The sequence below is a fragment of the Megalobrama amblycephala genome, linkage group LG22, assembly GCF_018812025.1.
Source record: "Megalobrama amblycephala isolate DHTTF-2021 linkage group LG22, ASM1881202v1, whole genome shotgun sequence".
NCBI lineage: Eukaryota > Metazoa > Chordata > Actinopteri > Cypriniformes > Xenocyprididae > Megalobrama > Megalobrama amblycephala.
In genome coordinates this window covers 7,170,225-7,192,852 of record NC_063065.1, presented here as the reverse complement: position 1 = coordinate 7,192,852, position 22,628 = coordinate 7,170,225, and the positions used below count along the sequence as shown (strand labels likewise).

Genomic DNA, 22,628 nt, shown 5'->3' with positions numbered 1-22,628 from the left:
GTGTGTGTGTGTATATATATATATATATATATATATATATATATATATATATATATATATATATATATATATATATATATATATATATTATACACATGTCTGAAATAAAATGATTATTGATAATCGGTAAGCAAATTGTATCAAATTTTATCGGCCGATAGTTTAAAAACAGCTGATAGTCAGGGCCGATATATCCTGTCAATCAAAATAGGTCAGGAAAATGCACTGAATTTGTGCTTTGTGTAAAGAAAATGCTAAGAAATCATTTTGATGGTCAATATTAATAGTAATTATATGCATTAATAACATTCAGAAAATTAAGAAATATTAATTTAATCTTCAGAATTGAGTTAATGTGTGTTAATATTCATTTGAGTTACTTATAACTGATACCAGTTACTCTGAAACAAGTTGATGAAATGGAGTGAATACATTTTTTATTTGCATTTCTTTCAAAATATAATAATTAAAAATATAATGATTAATTATAATGAAATTATCTTTAATTTAAAAGGTATAAAAGGCAGAACCCCCAAACTATCTGTATCGGCAGATATCTCTCTGCATAATCAGCTATCGGTATCGGAGGAGAAATTTAGTATCATGCATCTCTGATGCAAATCACTAAAGAAAATCAGTGGCAAGAATTTCTATTAAACAAATGTGGCAAAACAAACATTGACCTACTCAAAGTAAAACAAAACATTAACAGCAAATGCTTGGTGTGAAGAACTCATGCAGTGGTTTGGTTTAAAATGTGAAAATTGACTGTGAAAATCTATACTATGTGTAAATCGGCCTTGAATTTATGCAAATGAGTGTGTGTGACTCAAGTGTGAATGAGTACATGATTCTTCACAGTGCTGGGAAAACTTCTGCTTTACTTTATGACAGTGTCTTGACATCTCAGAGGTTAACCAGCTGATCTTTCTTCATCCTGAACCTGAAACCGTTTCCGTATTATTAAAATGCCCCTGCTGGTTATTATTCAGAGTATTGTGAATGTTTTCTGATCTGAAATCTTCTCATTGCTGAATGTTTTTGTCTTGAACAGGGGATTTTGTTAAAAAGGAGTGGGAAGTCACTTAATAAGGAGTGGAAGAAGAAATACGTAACTTTGTGTGACAACGGCCTGCTCACGTACCACCCCAGTTTACATGTGAGTATGCGTCTCTGCTTTTAGAGTTAATTTTGATGATTCGATTTAGTGAACTAATTCAAACAAATGATTCGCTGATTGGTATTTAGTGCAAATTCCTGATGATGATTTGATGATGTCACTCATTTACCTATTTGTTTGAGCCTCCCAAATTAACTAAATTATCTCTTACGCAGCTAATACTTGGATCCTAGAACTTTCTGGGAATGTTAATGTTTGTTCTCAGAACATTCACAGAATAGACATTCTAAGGTTCTCTGTTGGTTAGTCAGGAAAGTTTTTTTTTAAACGGACAGTTCACCCAAAAATTCTGTCCTCATTTACTCGGCATCAAGTTATTCCGAACCTGTATGAATTTCTTTCGTCTGCTGAACACAAAAGAAGATATTTTGAAAAATATGGGAAACCAAACAGTTGATGAGCCCCATTGACGTCCATAGTATGGAAAAAAAATACTATGAAAGTCAATGGGGACCCCATTGACTGTTTGGTTTCTGAGGACAGAATTTTCATTTTTGGGTGAACTATCCCTTTAAGTAATTAGAATGTTCTTTTTAGGTTTGGAGAATGTTCCTCTAATGTTCTTCCAAAGTTCTTTTAACCTCTGATAACCTCTGTAACCGATTTGCATAAACAGAGAACTGTTCATAAATCAGACCTCTCATTCCAGTTAAAACCAACATGAAATCGATTACAACATTGATGCAATGGGACATTTGGGCGGGACATATCGAAGGGATTTTCTTTCAAGATTTCTGTACATTTTATGGGATCTTTAAAATTTTATATGAATGATGCACATTCGAAATGATGATATTATAGTTTAGATTCGGTATGTGCGACAATTTGGGTGTTTTGGAGGGATTTTCTAGGTTTCTACTAATACAGACGAGAGCCGGACAGGTCAGCCGCTCTTCCGTTGCTACAGCAGTGCACGTTTCGCCACGGGAACAGCACAGGCCGTTCCGCGTGGAACATTCATCTCTGTCAGAACCCCCGCGTGGTCTTAATACCTCCTAAAATCCCCCCTCACTCATTCTCCAGCTTTCTCACATGTCCCTTTTCCTCCGCTCCCCTCATTTGCATACGTCACGCACACTCCTATCTTTGTTCTTGTGTTTCTACGACACTTGTAACATAGGTTAGTAATTAATAAGGGCTTCCTAATTAAGATCCACTTGAGAAGCGGCGTACCTTGACCATCAAGACACGTTACACGAGACACATTCAGCGGTCTCCACGGACTATGACCGAAATTAATATCTTGGCCAAACTCACGTCTCTCACATCAACTGCATGTTTATTAGCGATATAATGCGCATCTCATGCCAGCGATGTGTGTAATAGGCACACGATGCCATGGGCGTCATAATCGTTAGAGACGTTTGGGTTTGGACACCTGTGGACCACTCGTTTAGCTCAACGAGAAAGACGGGGAGAGAGAGAGAGAGAGAGATGCACGGAAAGACGGTTTAATTTTGCGCCGCAGCCAGCCGAGCTATCCCACAATCCCCTTCTGTTAATTCTGTCTGCTACATCAATTAAATTGTTTGTAGAAACTAATTGAATATGGCTTAATCACACATCTTAATAGCTTTCTGCGCCTCAAACTGGCTGTTAATTCCAGCAATAAAATGGAATGAGAGCGCTCACTGGGTAATTAGTACTGAGGCTTTTGAAGAAATTAGTGCTTTATGGGGCGCAATAAAAGTGAAGAGGAGTTGGCGGGAGACTTTCGAGGCCAAAATCTCTGCTCGCCTCTTTTGTGCTGAGCAGGGTGATTTGCACCTTGGCTTAACCCATTTGCGCTTTGCAAACTCCCATGAAAATGGAATAGCCCGATTTAAATGGGAATGAGTCTGCTTGCAGTCATTAATGCTAATTTTGCTAATCTGCGGCAGCGTGGAAACAGGTGAAATAGATTGCGTGGGTCTGGTGCTGGTTTGATTGTCCAAGGCTGTTTTTATTCATCGTTGTGTTTGTTTTTAAGGACCTCTAGAAAGTTTCTTGCTTAGGTAATTTTTTCTTTAGCTTAAGCGCGTCATCTGTGTGTGTTGTTTGTTTGTGTAAACTTTAGGCATGTTTAATCTCATGCCAATTAAAATGAGGCAGTGGATGATAGAAGTACAGACAGTTCAATATGTCATACTGTGGTATGAAATGTCAATTGATTTTGAAAATACGTCTTAAACAAGTTCACAATAAACGTAAACACAACAAAACATTAGAATATACATAGAGTCACCATGAAATCAAAATTGGCAATTGACCCTTCGCAAAGACCCGCCCCCCCCCTTAGTTACTGTTGCTTTGTCCGACAAGGCATGGCGCTGTCACGCCACACGGAGTGAAAAATACATCGCGGAGCAAAGAGGACACTGACAACACGTCAACAGACAAGACAGAGCAGGTTACTTATGATGTGTTTTGTGGCTCTTTAATGTGTCGTGACAGATTGCTGTAGTGCCTCAGCTCAAGCGGCTCGTGAATCGATCATCTCTTCCTACTAGTTAATTTATAGCATCAAATAAACATGAATGAACATCAGAAGGAATGTTGTTTCAAATGCAGAAAGACGTCAGTAAACACCATTTTTCAAGTTCAAGTCCACTGAGGTTAATCTTCTAACTCCTGACTGCTTTGTTGGACAGAATGGCGGATTCGGCGTTATGATTGGTTAGATCGCTTGTCAATCAAACTGCCGGCAAAGGGTCAATTCTACTTTTTTTTTTATAGAATTTTGCAGTATTTATTATAAATCCTAGTTCCTGTGCCCTCGTAATCTTTAAAAGCACAATATGTAAGATTTTCATATTAAAATATCCAAAAACCACTAGAACAATTTTATATATTTTGTTGATTTGTGCACTTACATTATCCCAAATGTTAACAAGAATGTTTAAATCCAGAGAAATAAGCAATTTTAACCAGGACATGGACCGTGCCTGTGCGTCAGCTATCAATGACATCATACCCGCGTTACCCTCGATTTCCGTGGAATTACCATGGAAACACCAAAGACGCTTTAATATATTATGTATTTTATTCGACAGGTGAGCAACTGTTTGGATACATTCGTCGACAGAAAACTAATAATTGTTATATAGCTCAACACAGTAAAGCATCGTACACACCGGGACGAATATTGCGCGCGCTTATCGGCAGCGTTTTTCTAGACGTTTTTTGTGTTCATACCTAAGCAATTTTCACTGGCTTTGCGCTGAGTGAACGTGCAAATTCACTCCCTTACAGTAAATGGCGCTTGTGCTGAACGGTAGTGCAAATAAAAATATTTATGATATAAAATTAAAGAAGATAAAAATACAGATATAAAATGGCATATATGGCATATACATGACATGAGGAAATGGTAGTCAGAAATGGTAGTGCAATGAGAGTAGTGCAAATAAACATATTTATGAAATAGACATTCTCAACTATATTTCTTGAATGTAAAAGAAAAAAAAAATCAATAAAAATACAGAAATGAAATGGCATGTAATACACATCTATTGGTATGGCCAAGAACTGGCAGAGCACCCATAGTTTGTAGGGGTCTTCCTCGTCTACTTAATTCCTCTTTGTCATCTTGGTATCAATGTGTGCTCGGCAAGACCGTTTTGTGCTTGAGCGCCACCAAGTCGTGTTTTACTGTAACTTCAGCAGCTCCAGGCACATGAAGCACCGATCTCATTGGTCGGCCAGTTTTTAACGCACCGCGTCACGAACCTGAGGCATTAAAAAAAAAAAATTACTTTATAAAAAATTGCTTTATAACACACAAATGTATCTAATATGATAAAACAGCGCTGTGTTATCCCACATACGCTTGACCGGAAGAAGCGAAAGCAGCGACTGTTGCGTAATAAAAGTTCTGCTGCTCTCGAGGCGTGTGTCGCGCTCGATTCTCATTAGCAATCTCTCCAGCGGCCTCGTTTCTACTCGCACACCCTGCATCGTACTACAGTAATGGTAATCAACCTTTAATACATTAGCTCCTCCATGAAGATGATTTCTTCCCGAGTCTCGTCGGATTCTTTTCCACTGGCTGTAGACAACACCTCCCGTGATTCCGCGAAATCAAGGCGTCATCAAGCTACGACTTTGTTTTGAATATGCGACCTCTAGCGGCGAAAAATTACATATTGTGCTTTTAATAAAAATAACTTCCCCTCCCTCTTTCTGGCATGAGGGCGGGACAACCTGTCAATCACATGGGATCGACCAATAGCAAGCCACAACCATCCAATCAATTCTCCATGGGCAAAATCTTTTTTTTTTTTTCTTGATCCGTTTCACTCGGATATATGTCACAATAGGGAAGAAAAGACTATTGCAACTTTCTTTTCATGCTGACTTAAAATAATTAAATACCTAAAAAGTTAATACTAGAATTGGTAACTAAATCATTCTTCAACTAAATGATTTTTATGACATTTGTTTGGCTCAAGTAATTTGCATTTGTCCAAAAATGAGGCAGAAAACTCTACTACAAGTGTCTTACGTGGAATTTAATTGCAACTAGAAACGTTGCATTTCAGGAACAAATTAAATGGACTGTTTTTTGCACTTTTGCACTTCACAGCCTTATTTCATATTCACTATGTGCCAAATGTGGGTTTACTTTTTACCAGTTACCCAACCTATATCTAAAACTACACAATATCGTATTTCATTTTTCAGGACTACATGCAGAACGTCCACGGTAAAGAAATCGATTTGCTGCGGACGACGGTGAAGGTACCCGGGAAGAGGCCACCCAGAGCAGTGGCTACGGTCGCCCCTACAGCCAGCCCGAAAACCAACGGACTGACCAAAGACCGCAGCACTTTACAACTCGGTATCGGGGCCACAAGTAAGTGTGAGCTGATTCAGTAATGTTATACTTTAAAATTTAATACATTTATTAATCGTTTGAAGATATTCTGTGCACAGATTATAATGGTGTAAAATTTTCAATAAAATGCTTTTTTAATGTGACACATTTCCAAGAATGTTCAACAAAAAATACTACAGGAGAAGATTTTTTGATTGTATTATGATTGTATTATGAAAAGCATCTCTATATGAGGCAGCTGAAAGGTGTCAGCCGAAAAGGAAAGTCGTATCAGAGTTGGAGCAAGTTATTATGTTACATTTTTGTGGAATTGTTTTTCATTAAAGTAATGAAAATGTAATGTTTCATTTGTGTTACAGTATTTTACGCCAAAAACTAACATTATAATTATTTATTAAAATCAAGTCAAATCATTTCAAATTCACTTTAAATTGATTCCTCATTAAAAAACCTCATGTAGCTCTAGGCAAAGACCTAATATGTGTTATAAATCAGGAGCTGTTTGAATAAAGTGTCATTGATATCCATTCAGAAAGCATGTGTTAGGTTGTTTATACTGTTTGTTTTCGAATTTGGCTGTATATTGCTTTATTTTTGCCTTGCAAGAACCAGATTTACTCTGTTTTCACTTGATAGAGAGTGAGTTTGGGAAGGTATAATTGGATTTAGGGAGCTGAGATCAAGTGTAATTAATAAAAAAACAGGAGCAAGTTTCTCCAGGGCCTCTGCAAGCTGGCATGACCGCTGTGGAAACATAACAGGACCTCAGCATCACTTAGCCTGGACTAATTGCTTTGGCACCATTAAAGACAGGTCAGCAAGGGCTTCTGGGAATTGCAGTTTTCTGGCTCACGTCCAGCCCTGTGTTGGATAGGGAACCGGGTTTATTGGTCACAGAGGCATAAGGAGCATTCGTCAGTGTTGCTGGGCCAGATGAATGGGGTTGCTCGGAGAACCACAAAAGTTGAGATTGCGTTCAGGTTGGCAACTAATTAACCTTCAGTCGACTGCAGAGGGGAGGGTGAATGTAAGGTTGAAAAGAGGAGAATTTTGGGGCATTTGGACCTGAAATAGTCACAACATCTGGACCTGCTTTATTCAAGCTACAGAAAATAGAGTTGTCTCGGTAAAGAGCTCAAATGTGGCCTCAGGCAGCTAATACACACAGATTACAGCATTAGTTAAGACTGGTTACATCTGTGTTTAGGTTGTAGGTATAGTTGCACACACAGACAGATATTCGTTTATTAAAGAAATAATTTTATATATCACTGTTTTTTTATGCATCACTGAAAATCAACATTAAAATGGCATTTTATATTTTTATATTTGACAAATTTGTGGTTTAATCTAATTACTTGGTAAGCCTAAAAAGTGACTTTACTTTCCTGCTGTCATCGATCACACTTTCAGTTTTCAGTTTTTTCTTTTGATGAAAATGTAAAATTTAGATAATATTTATCTTAATAATGTCTTATTCATTTCAGTCCGTTCAGTCCATAATTTCATTGAAAATAGAATTTAGTTTATAATAAAATGTGATGAAAACTAAACAGAAAATGTTAACATATTTAAACATATCAAACATGATTTATCAGCATAAAATGTGTTATTGTTTTATGAATTCTTTATGATTTAGAGACTTATAAATTTAGCATATTTTTGAGAATGTTTTGGATATTGAATTAAGTGTAGTACATTGTTACTGTAACTGCGTATTCACAACAAAATTTACACAATCACATTAACTTTGTTCAAATTCATCAGTGATTTCGTTTCACGCTTTACAAATTTAAGTTTTAATCTCACATTAATTTTGTGGATGTAATATTACATTTATGTTGCAGATATTGACTAATCCAATAATATAATATTAAATGGGTCTTTAATAGGGATTTTTACATCAGAAATGGTCATAATTTAGAAATAAAAGGGCATTTTCTACCCTGATTTTAGCCCTCTGATTGAAGGGGCATGTTTGCTGTGAAACTTCAATATAAACGCCCACTGCTATAATTTGGCTGACATCTTTGCATATGAAATAAATATTACATGTGGATCTCTCAAAAACTTTTACTACATTTTTATTATTACAGCTGTCGAGATTAAAGGATTAGTCCACTTTTAAATACACTTTTCCTGATAAATTTACTCACCCCCATGTCATCCAAGATGTTCATGTCTTTCTTTCGTCAGTCGAAAAGAAATGAAGGTTTTTGAGGAAAACATTCCAGGATTTTTCTCCTTACAGTGGATTTCAATGGCTACCAACAGGTTGAAGGTCAAAATTACAGTTTCAGTGCAGCTTCAAGGGCTTTGAACGATACCAGATGAGTAATAAGGGTCTTCCGCATTCTTCATAACGCTTACGCTGAATGTCCTACGCCTTCCCTATTCAAGTTACGGAAAAAAACGAAACTGGCGCCGTGTTCTTTCCGTAAGTAGAATAGGGAAGGCGTAGAACATTCAGCGTAAGCGTTATGAAGAATGCGGAAGCGGAAAGTACGTTCAATGCGATATTTTGTTTATAAAGCATAAACGGTTGTATTTTTTTCGAAAATGACCGATCGATTCGCTAGATAAGACCCTTATTACTCATTTGGTATCGTTCAAAGCCCTTGAAGCTGCACTGAAACTGTAATTTTGACCTTCAATCTGTTGGTAGCCATTGAAATCCACTGTAAGGAGAAAAATCCTGGAATGTTTTCCTCAAAAACCTTAATTTCTTTTCGACTGACGAAAGAAAGACATGAACATCTTGGATGACATGGGGGTGAGTAAATTTATCAGGAAAAGTGTATTTAAAAGTGGACTAATCCTTTAACTAATTGTGAAAAGTGTTGATTAGCATTATAATAGCACAGATCTAACTATAATAGCATTATAGTTAGATCTTCTCCCGTCGCATGAAAGGTTGCAACTATGAGCATTGTAGCCGATCACACCGAGTGTTTCGAAGTAAATTTGTGCTAAACCGAAGGTCAACTGGCGTATCTATAAAAATAAAAATCCATCTCAGACCTGCAAATATTGTATAATACATGTAAAAACACTACATCAATGGTTTCTGTATATAAACGCCTACAAAAATAGTTCAAAAGATCAAAACTGGTTATTAAAATGGCTTGAAATTCCATTGTAAATGAAATTCCATTTAAAACAAATGTAACAGAATGAAAAAAAAGAAGAATGGTACTTGGATTTTATTCAAAAGGAATAGATCTGACCATGAAAAGTGGACAACGTTAATCTCATACTACTTACTGACAAAAATATTAGTTGAGGAAGTCATTGTACTATAAAAACGTCCTGTAAGTTTCAGAACTCAAAAGTTCCTCATTATTCCAAAAACAGCTTTTATTGAAACCAAGCTCCGAAGACGACTCGATTTCGGATTTTGTCACATTATGACATAATAGTGTCTTTTGAGCACATGAATGCAGTGATCACGTCAACGCAATTCGATTTCTGCACTTTCATGAATGCTTTCATCATAACTAACAGTGCAAACTAGATGTAAATAAGAGATTCATTGTGCAGTGTAGACAGCATCATTGATTATAACTGGTGTTCATGCAAACCTTTAACCCAGTCACGGATAAACTCGTGCTGTATGATTGACAGCTCCAGCGATTATAAAGGGAGCGTTCTTTGATCGCTTTCTGTATATAATTTAATCACAATTTAAATAACAGATTATTTTCATGCTATTAAGAGAAACAATGTGAAGTTCAATTGCTTGTTTTACTGACGCATTGATTTAAACGATTTTGAGACAAAGAACTGACTGTACATGAATCAATACATATTAGAAATCACTGATCACACATTGGGCATTAGAAGTAACACGGTTACTTACATGTTGTGGCATTACTGTCTGGTCCATATCTTGCAATAAAAGTCTGTTTGCAAAGTCTGCACCGAAATTGCGACTGATTTACAGGAAATAAACAAATAATGCTCTATAAATAAGCACTTTCCCAGCATTGGGATCACTTAAGATAAAGTTGTTTTTAGTCCAGTGATCTTGTATCTCTCTTCTCACTTTCTCATCTCACTAACGCGCCAGTGGGCGGGGCCAAAGACGCAATGATGTAGAATTGGGCGTTGATCTGATTTGGCAGAGATGTCATTATGTCATAATGTGACAAAATCCGAAATCGAGTCGTCTTCGGAGCTTGATTTCAATAAAAGCTGTTTTTGAAATAATGAGGAACTTTTGAGTTCTGAAACTTATAGGACGTTTTTATAGTACAATGACTTCCTCAACTAATGTTTTTGTCAGTAAGCAGTATGAGATTAACGTTGTCCACTTTTCATGGTCAGATCTATTCCTTTTGAATAAAATCCAAGTACCATTCTTCTTTTTCTTTCATTCTGTTACATTTGTTTTAAATGGAATTTCATTTACAATGGAATTTCAAGCCATTTTAATAACCAGTTTTGATCTTTTGAACAATTTTTGTAGGAGTTTATATAGAGAAACCATTGATGTAGTGTTTTTACATGTATTATACAATATTTGCAGGTCTGAGATGGATTTTTATTTTTATAGATACGCCAGTTGACCTTCGGTTTAGCACAAATTTACTCCGAAACACTCGGGTTCCAATTTGACACGGACCACTATTCCCGTTTCCCTTTTCCACTCTGCTCCATATTAGAAGAAAATGGTGTTAATTTCCACTCGAGAGGGAAAAGGTTACGATTCGCAGTGGGCCTCCGCCGAGAGAAGGACGTACACTTGATTATGCAATCTGATTTTGATTTCATTAGGCATGCAATTGATGCGAGGGAACAAAGGGGTAATTTTTCATTCATGGCGGTCTAGCTGAGCCCTGTCTTTTTCTGTAGTCTGTAATTCATACACTTCCCCCTGATCTAAAGACCATTAGGAACTCTGGGGGGTGTGTGGGATTGGGGAGATGAGGGGGGTGAGGATGAGAAAAAGAAAGAGTGAGTGAGGGAGTGAAGGAGCGCAAATGAATGAACGCATGTGTCCGCAAGTAAAAGAGTCTGTCTCGATGAGGCCCGGTCTAATCTTTCTGCTAAGTATTCACCGGAACCGTTTTAAATATGATCATTCTGCAAGCGTGCGTTCAGTTGTGTCACCGCTGACAGATATATAATATCAAAGCGCTAATGGGCCTGCCCATCAGCTTTAATCAATGACATCTGCTCTAGAGGTGTGTTTATAAGAGTGTGAGACAGAGAGATTCACGCCGAGGTGCTTGTGTTCATTTACATGTGGTACACAGGATGCAGATGTGTTTTCTTGTATGAATAGCTTCTCGGAGGTGTGCAACCTGTCCTTCTGAACTAAGACATAACTTGCGCAGTATATATCGGCAATATTTTGTCATTTTGATCGCATTGGCTGATAATTGGTTGTATAGAAGAGGATCTCTCACCATATGTCAGTTTTTAAATATGCTTTGCCAATGAATAGTGCATGTTTGATTTTTTAATTTAAAAAAAAAAAAAATTTTAGTGTGATGAACCAATAAATTTAATTGGTTATTTTAGACATGATCGCATTGGCCGCTAACTGTGCGGCTGGCTGAACAGAAGCCGTTTTTCCCGCCATATGTCCGTTTTTTTATATATATATATATATATATATATATATATATATATATATATATATATATATATATATATATATATATATATTATAAATATATATATATTCAGCTGATAACTTCTGCAACTTCATTCTATCATGCATCATTTCTAAAATTTGCCAACAAACGTATAATGGTAGTATTTTTTTTTTTTTTTTTAGTGATGGATAATAAAAAAAATAAAAAAACATTTCAGAAATTTTACTGTAATTTTTGTTGTGCATTTTGCTATCTAACAGATCACTAATTTAATTGACTTTTTCTGTCAATTTACAATGTACTGTTTTTATAGAAAACCTCATTGACTAATCTAGTGCACTCTGACTAACTTATCTTACTTTTGTAGATACTAAAAACACTGTTAAAATGTACTTGCATGCAAAAAAACAGGTCGATTTTAATTGCTTTGGCCATTGGAAAAACTCCTGACCACCACTGTTTATGTACTGTGAGAATTTTTTTTTTGTATATATATATATATATATATATATATATATATATATATATATATATATATATATATATATATAATATTTCAGATGCAAAAGCCTCTAAGTGCCATCTGAAACTTTCTTCTAAAATGAGCATTTTTATTAAGCTTGTATGTTTATGTTCAGTTATTTCACTTTAATGGCAATGAAAAGGACCTACTGATTGCCATTAAAGTCAATTTACTGAACCTAAACATATGAGCTTGATAAAAATGCTCATTTTAGAAGAAAATTTCTAAAAAAGATGGCACTTTATATATATATATATATATATTAGTCAGTACTGTAATGGCCACTTTCTTTCTAGCTATCCATATCAGCATCAACCAAATTTGTCGACTGCTAACCTTAAGTGTTAAGTTGTGTATAAATGTCCTCATCCAGCACTTGTATGATTGAGTCTCCTTTAATGACACTTTACCACATACGTTAGTCTCATGACATCCTCTTTCAATAATGGCACAATCATTCCAGATGCTCTTTTATATGTGAGAAGGAAATAAGATGTTTCGTGTCACATCGCAAGTCTTTCTAAAACAGCATCAGATGCTTATTATCCCATACACCGCTTGAAATCAAATGGACGCCGCTTCTTACGATGAGCTTGAGTCATACGCTCTAAAAGTGAAAAGTTGTGACTGAAAATATCAGTTCACAACATTTCTGTCAGACCTGCCACGTTTCAAATGTCGACAGCGAGATCGTTGCAGTTTATGCAAACGAACACAATGTAATCTGTATGTCTTTCCAAGTCGCAGAAATCCACTCCGAAGTGGTTCATCCAGGCAGCTGTCAGTTTGTAAGGGTGTCGCAGTGCTGTTTCACTTTGACCTGAACAGCAGATGATCTAACAGCCCCCCATCCTGACCCCTCCCCCGCCCTCCCTTCGACATTAGCATGGATGCTTCATTATCTCCGCACTTGTATATAATGGCAGCGGCGGCTCAGAGGGTCAGGGCTCGCTCCACGGCTCATCAGCCATCTGACAGCGCTCGGCGAGAGAAACGAGGAGAGATGAGGAGAAATCATCACCACCCCCTGCTAATCCATCGCCTCTACTTAACACCACAACCTCAGGCCTCCCTTCACTAGTACCCTAATACTTAGCCTAATAGCGTGTACAGATAGCAAGAAAAGTGCAAAGGACATTTAGATGTTTTTTCTAGGCGTGATCCCATAATGATTTGACCATTTGTTACATACTTGCTCAAAAGAACAATCAAAGCACATAATCATCAAGATTCTTGACTGTGAAACGTTTGCTTTTAAAGGTGTGGATTGCCGTTTTTTGGACACTAGTGGCACTAAACAGAACTGCAAAAGATAAACGGATGGATGGATGGATGGATGGATGGATAGATAGATAGATAGATAGAGAGATAGATAGATTTATTCATTCATTTATTTTTTTAAATGCAAGTTGTGTGTTGTGTGCTAAATTCACTACCATGATGCTTAGGCGTTGTGTGTGGTTACCAGGTTGTTGCTATGTGGTTGCTAGGGTGTTCTCGGTGGTTACTAGGTTGTTTTATCAGTTGAGCAGATGATCAGAATCAGTTGCCCCAAACCTACTCCATCAATTAAGCCACAATCATGCAAACAAACAGAATTTTGAAAATGTCCCAGAGACGTTTGACTCGACTATGTGTGTTTGTGAGACTATGCCCCCCAGACGTGCTCATGGTCACCTCTAACTCCACAGCCGCACATCGTGTCACTCTCGGCACGTGTGCGAAGTGGCAGGAGATCTTGTGTACAGTCTCTGCCCTGCACTCTCCTCTGATTTTCTCCACATTGTAATTGCATTATCCCCTTTTTATGCAGAATTGTTCTCTGGGGACTAATTGATGGAGACATGTTTAATTCATCAATCATTAGCATCAAATTTGACAATTAGTGATGATTGTTGAATTCTTGATGGAGATGAGGCATGGTTAGGGGCTTATTTTGTCTTTTTTTTTTTTTTTGCACCAGCCTAGACAGAGAGAGTAAAATAAAATCATAAATAACAGGAGTGTGGCATTATGTCTTTGAAGAGTTAAGCAGAGTTTTGGAGTGAGAGAATATTGGGCTGTCGTTTTGTTTAGTTGATTTCAAGACATGTTGGCCTCAAATCTGAACTGAATTGCTTTTTTGCAGTTCTGACTAAATGGCTAATAGACTTCATTACTTTTTCTTATGCAACGACACTAGTGTTGATTCATTTAATTGTTTTCCAGTTTATATCAGAAGTCAAATCAAATATTGGTATCTATTTGTGTGATAGTACTACAGTTTAGTATAACAATATTATAATATTTATTAAATTTTTTATATATTTTTTTGTTATATGTAAGTATCTAAAAATATATGATAATATATTTCATAATTATAAAATAATATATATATATATATATATATATATATATATATATATATATATATATATATATATATATATATATATACATATTTTAGTCTGCAGTGTTGTTCAGTCATCAGTTAGTGGCGTATATCTTAAGTACATTGCCGCAGGTTTTCATGAGCATTAAAGGAACATAACTGATACTCCAATAGGTTTATGAATACACAATTCATAAGCAATTTGCTCTAAAACAATAATTACCTTTTCTGCAGGATGCCAATATCATTCTGCATTGATCCAAGTAATAACGGCGTCTGAATTCATTGGTGAGGGATCTAGTCAGGGGCAATATTATGACAGAATTAATAAAATCTTCTCTTCAACAATACTGTGGTGATTACGTGTCTCAGAACAGACAAATATAAGAATAACCCTCTATTCTTTCAATTACTCACGAATTACTACTGATTGTGTCAAGGCGTTTTTTTTGCCAGGCGCTAAAGTAAACTGCGAAGAACAGACTCTTGTTAGCCTAATGCGTCCTAACCATTAGCGAGAGTAATAAGTGTATCAAATTCACATAATCATGTCTAATTAGTATCAGTAATTATCTTGTTGGGTGCGAGAATATTAATCTTGCGGTCCCCATAGGGGAAGGGCGTCTCTTGCAGGGAGAGAGCGATAGAGCTTCAACCTCACGCTGTGGAGTACTTGCTAAATTAGCATGCTCCAAATCAGCGCTGAGGAGGGAGGGGAGCGAAGGAAACGTCTCGAAGAAAAAGGCAAAATTGCATAAAGCGAAAAACAACAGAGAAAAGTTTAGTCCCACTGTGAAATGCATTAGAGCCTAGTAAATAAAATATCAATGTTTTCTGTGAGCTTTTGCTAGAGTTAGTAGTGCACAGGGTTTGTGCTAAACTGTTAACTGGTGTTTTGTTGATGTGCATGTGGGCAAAACTTTTAAATGGATTTCTATTTTTGTGATACAGTTTACATGAACACTTAAGAAATCGTTCCTATGTGTTCTGATGCCACATTTAAGTGAGCTGATTTTTTTTTCATAGCATAGCTGCTGCATAGCATAGATTATATCTACAGACTGATGTTTCTTTAAAGCCTCAGGAACAACTGAAGTGGGGGGGGGAATCATAAAACAGCACATTACAAAATGTAATTTTAGTAAGTGCTGTTCTTTAAACATTTTACTAAGAGTAGGCTAAATGCAATATAAAACCAATTTAAAAAAATGAACTAGCATTGAAGGAAGCGAAAACAACGTTGGATCTTAAAGAAGAAACCGGCTAAGAAAAATAATTACCTAGGTATCCATCTAAACCTGACCTTGAGCCTCGAATTCAGAGAATTAAATATTAGCCTCCATCTCTATCAAGCAGGGAGCCTGTTTTTCAAGAACAGGAGGAGAGGACCCCATGCGACCCGGCCAGGCCGGTGAATTGGCGCCCAACGCGGGGCATCCGCTGATTGAAGCCAGGGAGGGCCGTCAGCACAGCCGCCACCGCCGGGAGAGATGGATGTGTCAGGCGGAGAGTGGGGGAGAGCTAATTACCGTTCCGAGTGTATCTTGTTAATTAAGGGCTAATTAGTGGCAGAAACGCAGAGGGAGCAGGGTAGGGAGACGGGGTGAGGCGCTGACTGCTCATGTATTACGAAGAGACAAATGCGGTGACGAGATAGGAAATGGATACGCAAAATCTTTACCGCAACTTCTTTAGTTCTGCCTACAGGTTGATACTATATGGTTCTCATTTTGGATTTGTTTGCTGATTGTCTTTACTCAATTTTATTGACTAAAAAAGTACCACGGTTTTACTATAGTAATGTTAATTTTTGCAAATGTTGTTATGTTTACTATGGTAGTATTGATTTATGAAATAAAATATGATACGGTAACCATCGTGTTTTTGGCAGAAACTATGTTTGCCCTGGTGAATTTTTGTTAACTAGCCTATATTAGCCAATCATGAACTACAGTAGGATAATTCCTTTGCAAGTCAGGCAAATACCATAGTAATTGAATATGATAGTCATTTAGTACTACAGTATACAGTTACATTTCTCTCAAAGTGACTTATTTGAATTCAAGGTACACATTTTATCAGTTATCATGCTTTCCCTGGGAATCAAACCTATGACCTTGACGTTGCTAGCACCATTATCCATTTTTTGAGCTCCAGGAATACTTGTATACATTGGAATACCACATCTTGGGTCCCCTGCATGAGCACTAGGCCACAGCTCCATCATGCTGTAGAATCTCACCTGCATCTGTGTGCTAAGTAACTTCTCAGCACTATGAGATGTGATTTGAATGTCTGTCTGACCGAATCTCTCTCTCCTCTCTCTTTTGTCAGGCACTCCTCACTCTAACAGCAGCAGTTCCCTTCAGTCCGGAGGCTCTGCGGCCGGTGTGACTTTGGGGACTAGTAAAGAGGGGATGCACCAGCGGTCGTTCTCTGTGTCCAGTGCAGAACAATGGAGCGAGGCAGTTATCAGCACCACGGCAGGTCAGAGGAGCGTTTCAGTCTCGTTTTAATGTTGATAAGTTCTGGGCGACTTGCATCTCTGCGTTTTGATAATCAGCCAAATACTTCAGTATTTAGGCTGTTGGTAACACTTTAGTATGGGAAACACATATTCACAATTAACTACTACTTCTTTTGCCTCAATAAGCTCCTAATTTACTGCTTATTAATAGTTAGTAAGGTAGTTGTTGTATTGTTTAAGTTTAGGTATTGGGTAGGATTATGGGATGTAGAATATGGTCTTGCAGAATAAAGCATTAATATGTGCTTTATAAGTACAGCCAGTATGCAAGCTAATAAGCAGCTAGTTAAAAGTGAGAATTGTTCCCCATACTAAAGTGTTATCGGGCTGTTTAGTGCACACACATTAGGAGTAGACACCCGGAGCAGTGGGCAACTATTTTGCTGTGGCGCCCGGGGAGTGATTGGGGGGTTAGGTGCCTAGCTCAAGGGCACCTCAATCATTTTCCTGCCGTTATTGAGAATCGAACCCGCAACCTTCAGGTTACCAGTCTGACTTTCTAACCATTAGGCCATGACTGCCCCTATCAGCTGCCATTGTCATCACAAAAGTATTAAAATGACAAAAAGGTTCTGAAAACCTACACTTTTTGAAGAATATCCTATATTTATCACAATTTTACAGCAATTAGCAATGGAATTCTGCCAAAAACTATGATTATGTGGTGAAATTTCATTAGAGGAATATTCTTTAGCTTATGCTATTAAAGTTGCATCAGTTGTATCAGTTTTCTAAATGCATGTTATAGACCTTTTTCTGGACAATTTATTCATGCATATTTAATTTTTACAATTTTTTCATAACTTGGCCTTCAAGTGAAAATGACAGACTTCTCTCTTGTGACGTATGTAGGATTTCTCCAATCATTTAGTCCGCTTAAACCCCATCCATGCAAGCTCGCGTTCATCTACCTCCACTTTTAAATGCAACGCTCACATCTCAAAATCCCATCAACAACCTGTAGTCTCACCCTACATTAATCCTTTCACGTCACAAAATGGTAGAAAAGATCTGTCTCTACTTCCGTTTCATCAGGTAAATACTCTTTGATTGGGATAAAGGTTCTAAAGGTTTCTAATCTGTTAAAGTTATTGGTCCATTATGATTTTACCATTGTATTAACGGTCACTGTAGAAACTGTGGCACTTTTGTTTATCACTTGTGTCAGTGGTTGCGCTATTAACAAGCCAATCGCTAATCAGGATAATTCGATAATTGCGGCTTTGATCGTAACTCTGGTCCTGCCACCCGCTGCAGCGGTGCCCCCCAAATAGTTTCTCCACCTCGCCCGTCCTCTCTCTCTCTCTCTCCTCATCCTGTCAGTGCACTTGAGTGAAGTCAAATAATATATTTGCCGGGCGTAACAACGCTGCACATTTTCCCCCCATCTTCGCTACTTCTTTTTTCCCCTCCCGCGTTGGAAAATGAATGCTTTACGGGGACAACATTCATCACTGGTTATTTCCCTCTCTTTGTCGGCTGGCAGTAAAAAAGCACTTAAATGCACATCAACAGAATAACAGTCATTTCCATGCATGTTTGCGCACTCGTCGTTCTCATTAGCGGCTGCTCTGTTTCTCTCCCCCCCGCCCTCACTCTCTCGCCCTCTCTGTTTTTGTCTCTCGCCCTCTCTCTCTCTTTCTCTCCTCCCCCCCCTCCTTCTGGTAGGGTCCCAGGGGCCCCGCTAGTTTAAAGAGCGCTCTTTACGAGCAAAATGGAGGCCCCGCCGTGTGGCCCCGTGGTGTCGCAGACAGAACACGACGCCGCGCGACACTCGCCCTTCTCTGCTCGTCTCCGTTTGTCGAACAATCAATTTCAGCCCCGCTCCGCCATCGGCCCCCCGTCTACACCCATCAGCTCCACATCCTAAAGCAGAATTACTCAAAGCGGCCGTAGCCACGGAATGAGCTGCATATGCGTGTGTGTTTGTGTGTGTGTGAGGCAAAGCACTTCATTAGGCCCTGGTGTAAAATAGTTATTGTCACACACAAGCACACATACTCAGACTTTTAGCTGTATCAGGATTTGGTGGATGCATTTTCTCTATGACCTGTTACCCATCAGCCTCTCGGTTCTTGCGTTTACTGAGAGCATTATAGCTTTACAGGTCATAATAGAGATAATAGAGTTTTATATCAAAGATCTTCAGAAAGCGCACACCTAGAGCAAACCTCATTTATTGGGCCTAAGATTTCAACGTGTTTTTCTTTAGCAGGTTTTCTTTTCTGTGTTGATGTCGTTCTTTAGAATTTACTTTAAAAAAATAATGATAATTAATATCATGTTATGGCTGATTCTATGCTATTTTGTTGAAATAAATTAAGACTAAATCCATTTAGAGTGAATTTAGGCAATAACAATACTGAATATTAAAATTTGCAGTATAAAAAATTAAGTGTAATTATGATAAATTACATTTAGCTAAATGAAATCTAATCAAATGCTTAATGCAGCATGCTCAATGAAATTTCAAGTATCGGCCAATATTTATTATCAACTTGCTTTTTTTTTATTATTGCAAAAAAAAAAAAAAAAAAAAATATATATATATATATATATATATATATATATATAATATAATATATTGCTTAATTTAGAGACATAATGTACACTACCTTTCAAAAGTTTGGTGTCGTTTTTGAAAATTTTTTCTGCTTTCCAAGGCTGCATTTATTTAATTAAAAATATGTATTTATAATAATGTAATAATGTAATTTCTGTGATGCAAAGCTGAATTTTCAGCATCATTACTCCAGTCTTCAGTGTCACATGATCCTTCAGAAATCATTTTAATGTGCTGATTTACTGCTCAAGAAACATTTATTATTATTATCAGTGTTGGAAAATATTCAAAAGAACAGCATTTATATATTTTGTTACATTATAAATGTCTTTACTGTCACTATTGATCAATTTACTCCATCCTTACTGATTAAAAATATTAATTTCTATAAAAAAAATCTTACTGACCCCAAACTTTTGAACTGTACTGAACAAAAGAAGATACTGAACTGTTTTTATTCATACACTGGTGTCCAAAACATTATTGGGCCTCACTGACTTTCATTGTATGGAAGAAAAAAACACTTTTTTTTTCTTCTTTTGTGTCCCAGAGAAAAAATAAGGGTATAAAGGTTTGGAATGACATATATCTGTGAATCATCAGAAATGTTTTACGCAAATTCACCTTTGATGCCTTTTTAGGTGGTAAATAGATCTTAACCGAGCCCTAATCATGCCATTATCCTTGTCAAGGGTTGGAGGTCAACCAACAGATCAAGGGTGTTGAGATGAGCATCGGTAGATTGATAATATCCTCAAACAATCACATGCATCTCAACCCAGTAACTATTTCCATATGATGCAAGTGTTGTTCTCATTTATAAGGGTGCGCTGGATAAGGAGAGCTCCTCATCGCTACAGCCTCTGAATACTGATTCTTTTGATTAAATCCTCACTCTTCTCTTAGTTATATTTTGTGCCGTACATGCTAGATATCCCTCATAAGATAAGAGTGTGTGTTCTGGAATTGTATTCTCACCATGTCTTAGTTATCTAGTGTACTTAGCCAGTGTTTTGTTTTGTATAGTTTTATAAAGCAACTAGATTTTTACATTTTCAGAAAATGCAGTAGCTAGTGTGTTCTAGGTGGTTGTCAGGGCGTTGCCAGGGTGTTCTGGGTGGTTGCTTTCTTACTCTGTTGATTATTGTGTGCATAGAATCTTCATTTCCACAATTGTTCTGATTGGTTGTTAGTATGTTGCTATGCAGTTGCTACGGTTATCTGGGTGGTTGCTATGGTGTTCTGCGTTGTTGCTGGTTGGTTTTCTTACTCCGTTGATAGAATCCTAATTTCCACATTTGTTCAGATTGTTTGTTAGCATATTGCTATGCAATTGCTAGGGTGTTTTGGGTGGTTGCTAGGGTGTTGCTAAATAAGGTGTTCTAAGTGGTTGCTAGGGTGTTATGGGTGTTTGCTTGGTGACTTCTTAATCTGTTGATCATTTTATGGATAGAATCCACATTTCTTTCATTCTTCATTTGTTCTGATTGGTTGCTAGCATGATGCTGTGTTGTTGCTAGGGCGTTGCTTGGGTGTTCTGGATGGTTGTTAGGTAGTTGTCTAACTCTGTTGATCATTGTACAGTTGCTATGGCATTGCTAGGGTGTTCTGAGTGGTTGCCAGTTGGTTTTTTACTCTGTTGATAGAATCCTCATTTCCTCATTTGTTCTGATTGCTTGTTAACATGTTGCTATGCAGTTGCTGGAGTGTGCTGGGTGGTTGCTAGGGTGTTGCTAAATTAGGTGTTCTAAGAGGTTGCTAGGGTGTTATGGGTGTTTTCTCTGTGATTTCTTACTCTGTTTATCATTTTATGGATAGAATCCTCATTTCCACATTTGTTCTGATTGCTTGTTAGCATGTTGCTATGCAGTTGCTGGGGTGTTCTGGGTGGTTGCTAGGGTGTTGCTAAATTAGGTGTTCTAAGAGGTTGCTAGGGTGTTATGGGTGTTTTCTCTGTGATTTCTTACTCTGTTTATCATTTTATGGATAGAATCCTCATTTCCACATTTGTTCTGATTGCTTGTTAGCATGTTGCTATGCAGTTGCTGGGGTGTTCTGGGTGGTTGCTAGGGTGTTGCTAAATTAGGTGTTCTAAGAGGTTGCTAGGGTGTTATGGGTGTTTTCTCTGTGATTTCTTACTCTGTTTATCATTTTATGGATAGAATCCTCATTTCCACATTTGTTCTGATTGTTTGCTAGCATGTTGCTGTGTTGTTGCTAGGGCGTTGCTTGGGTGTTCTGGGTGGTTGTTAGGTAGTTGTCTTAGTCCGTTGTTCATTGTACAGTATGCATAGAATCCTCATTTCCAAATTTGTTCTGATTTGGTTTTTAGCATGTTGCTATGCAGTTGTTAGGGTGTTATGAGTGGTTGCTGGGGCGTTGCTTGGGTGTTCTGGGTGGTTGCTACAGTAGGTAGTTGTATGCATGGAATCCTCATGTCAGCATCTGTTTTGGTTGTTAGCATGTTGTTTTGCAGTTGCTTGGGTGTTCTGGTTGGTTGCAAGGGCATTTTCATGTTGATCATTGTACAGTTTGCATATAATCCTCATTTCCAAATTTGTTCTGTTTTGGTTGTTAGCATGTTGCTATGCAGTTGCTAGGGTGTTCTGGGTTGTTGTTAGGTAGTTGTCTTACTCTGCTGATCATTGTATGCAGGGAATTCTCATTTCTGTATCTGTTCTGGTTAATAGCATGTTTTGCAATTGCTAGGGTGTTCTGGTTGGTTGCAAGGGTATTTTTGTACTCTGTTGATCATTGTATGCACATAATCTTCATTTTCACATTTGTTCTGATTGATTATTAGCTTGTTGCTTTGCAGTTGTTATAATCAGTTGCTAGGGTGCTCTTTGTGTTTGCTAGGTGATTTCTTACTCTGTTGATCATATTATAAATATAATCCTTATTTCAACATTTTTCTGATTGATTGATAGCAAGTTACTATGCAGTTTCTTGGGTTTTCTTATTCTGTTGATCATTTCATGCATATCTTCATATTAATAGAATTATCCCAAAAGTGTAAATTGTTACACTTAGGCTAGTTCAGTT

At 37.3% G+C, this 22,628-nt stretch overlaps 1 protein-coding gene across 4 annotated transcripts in view; it reads left to right on the top strand.

Annotated features, from left to right (window-relative positions):
• The window catches only part of agap3 (ArfGAP with GTPase domain, ankyrin repeat and PH domain 3), a 187,954-nt gene that overhangs the window by 126,476 nt on the left and 38,850 nt on the right, over positions 1-22,628 (top strand). For all 4 annotated transcript variants that reach the window (XM_048174739.1, XM_048174740.1, XM_048174738.1 and 1 more), the window contains 3 exons: positions 1,055-1,159; positions 5,843-6,014; positions 16,828-16,980. In XM_048174739.1, coding sequence (XP_048030696.1) covers positions 1,055-1,159; positions 5,843-6,014; positions 16,828-16,980 — 430 coding nt within the window. The remainder of the gene's footprint in view (positions 1-1,054; positions 1,160-5,842; positions 6,015-16,827; positions 16,981-22,628) is intronic.